This window comes from Nanorana parkeri, unplaced genomic scaffold (genome assembly GCF_000935625.1).
Source record: "Nanorana parkeri isolate BGI_ZX_2015 unplaced genomic scaffold, ASM93562v1 scaffold109, whole genome shotgun sequence".
NCBI classification, from domain to species: domain Eukaryota; kingdom Metazoa; phylum Chordata; class Amphibia; order Anura; family Dicroglossidae; genus Nanorana; species Nanorana parkeri.
The window spans coordinates 1,122,639-1,132,650 of NW_017306377.1; the positions used below are offsets into that span (position 1 = coordinate 1,122,639).

At 40.2% G+C, this 10,012-nt stretch overlaps 1 protein-coding gene across 2 annotated transcripts in view; it reads left to right on the top strand.

The window, feature by feature from the left end:
• PRKCZ (protein kinase C zeta) overlaps positions 1-10,012 on the top strand; it is a 205,985-nt gene that overhangs the window by 30,620 nt on the left and 165,353 nt on the right. For both annotated transcript variants that reach the window (XM_018553107.1, XM_018553108.1), the window contains exon 3: positions 4,284-4,405. In XM_018553107.1, coding sequence (XP_018408609.1) covers positions 4,284-4,405 — 122 coding nt within the window. The remainder of the gene's footprint in view (positions 1-4,283; positions 4,406-10,012) is intronic.

Consider the following 10,012-nt stretch of genomic DNA (forward strand, 5'->3'; position numbering starts at 1 on the left):
GTAAGAGACCTGCCCTCAAAACATACCCACTGCAGGATGGATATTGCTGTCTGTCACTTACCTGTATTAAAATTACAAGGAAGTTAGTACAAAAAGAGATTACTTACAGCTTTCCACTGAATTAAAAGCTGCCATGGACTTATAGATTGACCTCTACATTTTAGGCTGGACGTGGTCTAAAATGTAAAAATCCATGTAAATAAAAATATGTGATGTATGAATCAATTGTCTTGTGTATACCTGCATGCCTTTTGTATGTCATGGAGTAAAGCAAAGAAAGTGTGAGAGATAAAGTATTGCTTATTCTACAACGATATTTTAAAATGGCCTGGAAAGATTTGTTGACACCCCTAGGAAAGATGATAGATATTTGGATAATAGTGATAATTTAAACTGTTTTCTGTAATTTAGTATTACAGATATCCTCAATCTTCTAATCAGTCAGCCTATTTATAAGGAGAAAAGTAATCACTCTGTGACTGTTTAGTATCATTGTGTGCACCACATTAAACATGGACCAGAAAAAGCAAACCTAGAATTCTGAGGATATCAGAAAGACATTCAAGACCCGCATATCAAAAGTAAAGGCTATAAGACCATTTCCAAGCAGATTGATGTTGCTGTGATTTCAATTACAAATATTAATAAGGAGTAAATGGTCCATAAGAGTGCAACTAAGCTCCCCGGACATGGCTGCAAGAGGAAATTTGGCCCCAGATTTAACAGAAGGATAATGCAGATAGTAGACAAAGAATTGAAGAAAATTTCCAAAAGTTGATAGAAGCTGACTTTCAAGGTCAAGGTACACAGGGCCGGTGCTAGGATTCTTGCCTAGACAGGCAAGGTGCATTTTTTACTTGATTACAGTATGTTTTGGGGCTGCTTTGCTGAATCCGGCATGGAGTGCTTTGAATCTGTGCAGGGCAGAAAGTAATCTCAAGAATATCACGTTATTCTGAAGCAAAACATACTGCCCAGTGCCATAAAGCTCTGTCTGTCAGGCCATGGGTTCTCCATAAGGCTAATGCCCCAAAACGCAAAGCTAAATGCAACCAAGACTGGCTAAGAACAAAACATTGGACTATTCTGAAGTGACACTCTTTGAGCCCTGTTCTTATTTCTATCAAACCTCTATGAAAGAGCTGAAACATGCAGACTGGAGAAAGCACCATTCAAAACAGAGGCAGCTGAAATAGTTTGCTAAAGAAGAGTTGGCCAAACTACCCATTGATAGGTGAAGTCACATTGAGAGCAGTGAGTGCCTCTAAAGGTTGTACAACAAAATATGTTAAGAGCCCCATAATTTTTGTTCTTGCCATTGTGCTTGGACAACTGTATGTGAAATACGACCAAGGAAATAAAGCAGAATTTTCTGACCGAAAATAAAAAAAAGTCAGACCGAAACCCAAAATTATTATTTTTCTAACCTTTTAAAAGATGTCTCCTCCCCACCACCGCTCTCCATCCTGATTGTTACAGGAGGCTGAGCAGGGTGGTGCTGGTGGAGAGCTCCGCCTCCTGTAACATTGCCGCTCAAAGCGCTCCCCGCCCTGCTCGGCCTCCTGACAGTTTCTCTCCTCTTCGTGGGATGCTACTCTGTGTCATAGGTGACACAAAGCAGCACCCAGAGGGGAGGAGAGAAACTATGTATGCACTGCAATTTTACCCGAAAGATGATACTTTCGGCATTTTGCCTGAAGTACCATTTTCAGCCGATTTTATGTTTCGGCCGATATGTTTAATCACCTTTTAGAGAAATGTTAAAGTAATATGTTTAATAAAAGGAATGCTTGCTGAAATGTCCCAATCATTTGAGCAACGCTGACTTTTTCATCTTGCTTTTAAAACAAGGCTTGCTAGATAACCCATGATTTCTGCACCACCAGTGTAAACACCTTTTACCATTGTATTGTGGTACAAATCTGAAATTCCCACGTCTGCCTGCAGTGCCTCATAATTGAACATTTATACTGGTTGAATAGTTTACATTTCTTCTCTAGCACAAAAATGTTTGAAACTGTTATCAATTGATCTTTTCTTTGGTTTGCTTTAAAAATCTTGTGCCCTCGTTATTTTGACAAAGTGCTTCACTCGCATACCTTCTACCAAAGTGAAATGTCTGCACTTAAAAGCTTGTTCACTGTTTATACCCACTTGGTTTTATGAAAGCCTCTGGAATCCAGTAAAAATATATCGCCCATAACCAAATGCTGTTTCTCCTACAAAAGCTTGCCTCTAACCTTAGATAATCCCTTTCTTGTTTATTCTCCATGTTGTGTCCTACTGTAAGGGATAGAGATGCCATAACAGAGTGATCAGTTTCATTTAAGCAGTTTGTTGTAAAAATGCTGTAAATGTCTTTATTAAAGTGATTTAACACTTCCTAAAGTCTTAGGGATGCCTGAAGCATGCACTCTCCAAAACTAAAATGGCTGTTTCTGTGTTTTCTAGGTTCCCTTTAGGATCCAGTTCTAAATAAAACTTTTTACTTTTGGGTAGAATGGAGAACTTGTATCAGGTTCTTATACCATTTCATCGGATGCAAGCAGGAATTGGTATAAGAACCTGAACCTAAACTGAACTTCACCCTTACTTTAAAAATGAAAACAAAGGCACCTTCAGAAATGTTTAGTAATGGCAATCTACAAACAGATACTTAGATAAGGTATGCAAAGAATAAAGCGCTTACAATTATTTTATTTTCCCTCCCCATTCTTCTCATAGTTTCCATTTTTTACTAAGGGCAGATGAATCCATCTCCCTTTTCTTCCTGGAACTTTGGAACGTGTGATGGAGGGCATCATCTCAGGGAGAAAAAAATGCCTTTCCCTAAAATCTTGCAAAATTTTGCAGTTTACAGATGAGATTTTTGAGGAAAGCACTAGTGATGGAACCTTTCCAGGTTGCATCTGTGAGGCCAAGATTACATCACTAATATCTTAGAGGACCAGGAAGTGGAAAAACTGTAATTGTTAATAAAAGCAAAAAATGGTGAACTAATAATTGTTACATGCAGAAGTTCATATCGGCATGCAGAGCTGCACGCTGAAGTGAATTTTAGTGATAGGGGGTAAAAGTCCATTTTAAGGGCAGGAATGGTAGCATTTAGTATAAGCTTTTAAAGCCCTACTCCAGCCAAAGCTTTTTATTTTGTTTTGGACACAGTAGGAAAGGGTTAGGGAATATGTCTGGTTTTTATCACCATCTTTGTCCCGATCGGAGAGACTTCCTATCGCTTCCTCTGAGGTCAGAAAATGGAAGGAAAATCACTATGACAGTAAAAAAAAGGGAAAAAAACTAACACCCATTTTCAGTAGAGTGAGGTAGGGTAGGGTTTGCATTTTTGACAGTGGGGTTGATTTACTAAAGGAGTAGAGGGCATGTGAGGAGTTTTTTCATTGAAAAACCAGCAGTAGTTTCTTTACTATGAAACATAATATCCTAAAAGAAGCCCTGACAAGAGCTTCAATTCAAAAAGATCTATGTTGGACTCCAAAGGTAAATTTATTCAGTGGGAGGTGGAAGGATAATTTTACAACTTTTTGTGTGAGACAAACACCATCCATTAGTAAATGGGAGCTGACTTTGTTATAAAAACAGCAACGTTTACAATCTTCCTGTAGTACGTGATCATTGGATGTAAAAATCTCCATTTACTGAGCGATAAACTTCAAATAGTTTGGTGGTCATGCTCTGATCTGATTGCTGCTCATACTGTATGTGCACAGTCGGGTAGTTTTTGGATTCTTCCACATGTAAAGATAATTTGTCTCTACATAATGGCTGATACCTTTTACTCTTTGGGCACTTTGCCTAAACACGAACTCCAGCAATTCAATACATTGTCCTAGAAGGGCGTTTGACAGAGAAAAACCCAGCCAGGAATGCATTGTTCATCGTCTTGATCTTGGCAAATTTTAAAATGTGAAGAAATGTAACCAAAATGTATAATTTGTCTTCTTCATTGACCCAAAGCGACATATTAGATTCAAATGTTACATTTACAACTGTCTTTTGCAGTGCAATTTTGAATTTGATTGGCGACTATGGGACAACAATAGTTATTTAGGTAGAAGTTAATTAAGGCAGGTATGTTCATTGAGAGCCTATGTGGTGGTTTAAATCCAAATTGATCTACTGCAGGAATGAATACCATGTGGAATGTTTTGATGATATCATTAGAATGGAGTTAACACACCCCGAGCTGTAAATGTCATTGCAGTGACTCTTCCCTTTTGACATGCATTTGTCTTAACAATCTGTCTCCTCTGTGCTTTCTGCAGCGATATTCTGATCACTCGGCTAGGAGCATCAATGAGTTACGATGAGCTGTGTGAGGAAGTGAGAGAGATGTGCCGCCTACGCCAGGAGCAGCCCATCACATTGAAGTGGATTGATGATGAAGGTATTGGGGTGGTCATTTTATAAAGGGCATGAATAAAGTGGTGTCACTGCAGATATTTGTCCACCAATGCTGTGATTGTTCACATAAAATCACCATTTTACCAAAATATGTTTATATCAAATTCAGAATTGAAGTACAATTGTATCCTAATTGTATGGGGGTGCAAGAAAACATGGGGATTTGAAATGTCTTGCATAATTTTTTTTCTCCAGTGCCAGCCGCTTAAATGAGTTTCCCTGCAGCACACTGAACATAAGGCCTACTGCGTTCTGTACCCAGTTACAGTCACCACTACTGCCTTCTATTCAGCAGTGAGGGTGAGCATTGCTGGTTGGAGCACAGTAGTTGTGACTATGGGGGGGGATGTCGGTCCACTGGAGATAGACCACTGCTCTCAGAAGGCACGGGGCTTGACAGATCACTAAAGTTAGACCACTGGTCTCTTACGTGCACACAAACAAACTACGGCTTCCCCAGACAGAAAATGAGGGAAAACACAGACAAAAATTAAAATAGCATAGGTGAAGGGGTTAACCCCAGTCAACTATATATTTCTGTTCAATCCTTCCTGCTCCATACACATAAGCCCAATATAATTTTTTCTCCCACAAATATTGTATTTAAGTTTTAGACATAAATCAACACAATTTATATAGAATTTAGATAGGTTATATAGAATCTCCAAAAAATAGAACATAAAAATGCCATCAGTAGAGCATTCAACCAACATGGGCGTCAAACCAAAATATAGTAACCAATATGTAATGGTCAAACAAAATGGTGACAAAGGCTAAACTCTAAGCATTAAACTTCAAGTAGTCCAGGAAAATACACCCGAGTAGGGGGAGGTCATTAACAGGGCAACATCAAGTTGTTTAGAGCAAGCCTAATATCCCCCGAATGAAAAAAGGAAACCTGAATTACCCACATACAAAATGGACAACACAGTGAAAATACATTCAACTAGATAACGTACAAACTAGGGATGCATCCTGAGGTAGCATCCAATCAGGAGGCCAGTGTTGTATCGAAAGCGCACTGGCTTCACACTCCCTCGCAACACTGCGAGGCAGTCTGGCTGCCTCGCAGTGTTGCTAGGCAGCGTGAAGCCGGCTTCCTAGCCAATCAGGAAGTCGGGAGGTATGTCATAACCCACCGCCCGGCTTCCTTATTGGTTGGAGAGCCGGCTCTATGCTCCCCCGCGGCACTGTTGGTCAGAGGGAATCTCCCTCTGACCGGCAGTTCCAGTATCTGGGTAAGTATTGGAGCAATTGGACAAGTACTCCCTAAATGCTCAGTATTGGCACTGATATCGATATCGGTATTGGTGCATCCCTAGTACAAACATTAGGAAAAGACAATGTAGGAAAAACCAAGGATGCAGAAGAAAGAGAAAAAAAAAAGTACATATATTGTGCAGGAAATAAAAATGTATATAAATGATAAGTTTATATCTTGTAATTAAATAATTAATATTGACCAAAAACCAGTATAATTTGGCATAACATTACTTTTAACACTTAGCTAGATGTTTTTACCAGTGGTTAATGGCTATCTGCTGCTAAACATATTAAAATGACCACCCCCGACAATGTACTTGGCAATAATTTAGTGTGGTATAAAGTTAATGAATACCAAACATCATTTTCAGTTGGTTTGCAAATTTGAACGAAATGATGCCTTTATTGGCCATAGTTGCAGTCTAACCTGCTCTGGGAGACTAAAAGAGTCTTCAGCAAGTATTGTTCTTTTAGTTCATTTTCTTAATCCTGTAACACCTACAGCACATCTGTCAAACACAAGGCCCACCAGGCTATTTCATTTGGCCCTCGCACCTAACTTGCAGCTTTAATTGTTTAAACCAAAGCCTATGTTGTAAACAGGTGCTGGGCTTCACATGAAGGCTGACAAGGTCCCCAACAAGATCCCGGCAGCCTTCCTGTGAATCGTGGCACCTGTTTACAGGGCTGGCCAAAAATCTCCTCCTCCTTCCTTTGAATCCACGCCACCTGCACCTGCCGGGACAGACCGGGACCCCTGGTGAGACCACACAACCTTCCTAAGACCCCGCACAGCTCACCATAGAATATGCACAGCCCACCATAGAACCTGCACAGCCACCAGAGAGTCTGCACAGCCCACCATAGAACCTGCACAGCCACCTGAGAGTCTGCACTATTACACTAATTGACATTATTTTTTCTAGACTTTAACTTTCATAGCAAGTTATCAAATTATTACTAAAACCAGTAATAATCGAATGCAGAGGCAATTATTTAATATGATTGAGTAGATACATTTATATAGTCCTACAGATACCACCGGCCCTTTGAGGGCAGCCATAATGCGGTCCACGATGAAATTGGGTTTGACACCCCCTGACCTACAGTAATACTATCAAAATTCTGTCCAATTCAAACGTATCCAATATTAATAAATAAAAATGCACAAGCAGCAAAAAAATCTCCCAAGTAACCCACTTTCCATGATCCACTGAGTGCTTGGTGCAGCCAACCCCCAGGCAGGAAAGTGTTCTGGCCTAGGTTACACATATGCATTTGATATCCTATTCATTCCTACAGGAAGCCCCTTGATTTTTAGGCTCAGATTTTGCAAATAGCAAAAGTGTCTGAACAAAATTACAAATCATTTTGAGAATTTACTTACAGTATATGAACAGTATTTTGTATGTGTGTTCACCTGGAGTTTCCAGGTTCTAATACTTGCAAGTTTCCTTTGTGCCTATTTATTAAAACAGCCCTGCCTATATTTGCAATGATAGTAGCATTTGATGTGTTTGGATTTTTTTGTATTACTCCAGGGGCTTTTGCTCTCTAGACCTGTCAGTGTGTGTTGGCCCACATGGGAACATTTCTAATCATTGTCTTTATACACTACCTGGGTTGTCTGATCCTCCTGTGACTGCTGAGTAGTAATCTTTCCTGCAGGTGCCCTTGACACAAAGCTTTGACAGTTGCTCCTTCTTACTTGCTGTCTCATATTCATGATTGTGGCAGCTTCCCAACTGTTATGTGATTCAGTCAGTAGAGTCAGTAATTTGTATGACATATCCCTCCCAAGGTCTATTGGATGAACTGGCATTTTTCATACTTGTACTTTTTAGTCATATTTTATTCTGCATTAAATATTGGAAGAGTTGATTTACAGTGCAGTACGTCAGAAATAGTAAAGGATTGTCCTGTAAATAGTCAACTTACATAAAGTCAGATTAAATGTAATGGGGTGTGGCCAAATCCCCTGATGTGGTCTTGTGGGGAGGGAGAGCAGGGGCCAATGATTTAAAGGATAATTAAACCCTCCTGTTTTGTTTTTTTGTTTTGTTTTTTTTTGCATATATCTACTGCTAGCAAGCAGTAGATACATGCAAATATATATATATTTTTATAGTTAAAAAGGGTTTAAACTTACCCGTGTCTCCACCATGGGCTCCCATCCGAAAATCTGAAGATTCTCGGAGCAGTCACAAAGGATCATGGGGCGGGTGCATTCGCAGTAGCAGATCTTCGGCCGGGAGAAGAGACACAAGGTAAGTCAATGCAGACAGCATGCACCCGCACAGACTCGGTGGGACAGGAAGTGCTGGGAAGAGAGAGGTGTCAGCGCTGGATCAGAGACCGGCACCAGCGCTGGAGGGACTCCTGGAAACTACAGGAAAGAAGATGATCGGATCAACAGCCATCATTTAAGGTAAGTCCTTACACCAGCATTGGGGGGGAAACTTTAGCCTTTAATGTCACTTTAATAATTGTAATGATGTTTGGCTTTCCAAATCATCATTTACACTTGCGGTGTAGGTGCACATGCCATAATGTGCAAGTATGCACATGTATTGGCAAACCTACCTCTGAATTTGCCATCTTCCAGCAATGACCGCTCTATATTTTGCTCATAGGCAGGCAGTGTTAATAAATTAGTTTGATCAATTCTATTGCCCAGCAGGGCAGTGCTAAACAGGAGCAGTGACAGAATAAAAATCTGACCCTGAGAACTTCTAAACTGTGTGTTTGTTTGAGTGACAATATTTCTCATATTCCATGCTAAATCTATCTCCGTGTTATGAGACACTCTTAGGCCCATTTACACCTTTTGTGTACTTTAACACATCGCTTTGTCATTGTGAATGGCCTGTCAGAACATCTGATTGCACAAAAACTATTTTTGACAGCTCTGCGCACCACCTACTACTGAGAATTATTATTATTATTATACAGGATTTATATAGCGCCAGCAGTTTGCGCAGCGCTTTACAATATAAGGAAGACATTACAATCACAATACTATATAGTGCATTACTGCATTCTGCGGTACTGGATGATAAAACATGGTTTTCAGCATGTGTTTCCTGAATGTAACAATGCCAGCAGGCTGTTATAGTTCACTTCCATGTTACCTTGTTGAGAGTAAAGGACTTTTCAAGCATTTTCTACTAATCTTTCCTGCAACCATCCTTAGAAAGCATGGACATTTTTCAGTCATTCTTTATCATACATATAAGCCAGGAATCCAAAACCTTTCTAGGCTTTAATGGCTTTACACTCTTCATTCATCATACTGAACGAGCTGCGTGAAGCACATATCCCCCAGGGTACAGATGCCAGCCTGCTCTAGCAGGACTTTGGCAGCAATCAGTGACTTGAAGCACAGCAAAAGCTGTATCTTCTACCACCAACAATGCTTTGGAGATGGTCGCCTATTAAACGCAGCAGAAGCCTGTGCTCTCTGTACCCGAAAAGCCACCATACCAAGAAATAATGAAGGGCGTGTTCAAATTTATGCATTCTTAATATGCATTTTCCCACATTTTATAATGGCGTGGTGGTGTATCTTTTTGCCTTGTTAATTCTTCTTGACTTTGTAATTTTTTTATGGGGTGAGGAAACCTGTCAGTGCAACCCCACATTAAAACTGTAGTATATGCATTATATATTTTTCCATGCAGTGCTTCCCATGAACTAGAGCATTTTAAGTGCTTTGTGACACGTATGACGGATAACCGTTGTTAAAGTGGAAACCGCTAAATCTACAACTAAAATATATCGGTGTGAACTGTCTTACCTCTGCTGGTTTTCTAATCGGCTTCATAGTGCTGCCGCAGGAGGTAGCCACACATTTTTCTACTGCAGTTAAAACAATACAGCTTGGTGCATGACCTCTCTAGCTTCTGATTGGATAGTAGAAGACCAGCAACACACTGATGAGGTAATTTATATCCTCTAATCAGCTTCCCCTCTGTGAACAGTGCAGTGTAGTAATTTCCGATTGGCTTTCAGTACTTCTTTTTCCTCTCCTGCTGTGCAGAGAACTATAAGAGGCTAATACGAACACAGACTGAACAACTATTTAAAAATGCATTTCTAGTTCAACTTCAGACAGAAATAAAATGCACAAATTAAAGGCGATGTATTAAGAGCATAAAAATACTCTTTCCAATATGCAGAGCCGGCATGGAACATTGCAGCTATCACGTGCTGCCTCTATAACAAGGGATGAATGACCATGTATCTGCAGATCGCTCGCGGTCTTCTCTCTCTTGCTTCTTCCCCCGAAGAGAGCAAAGACTGTCAGTCACACCCTCCCCCCCCCCCC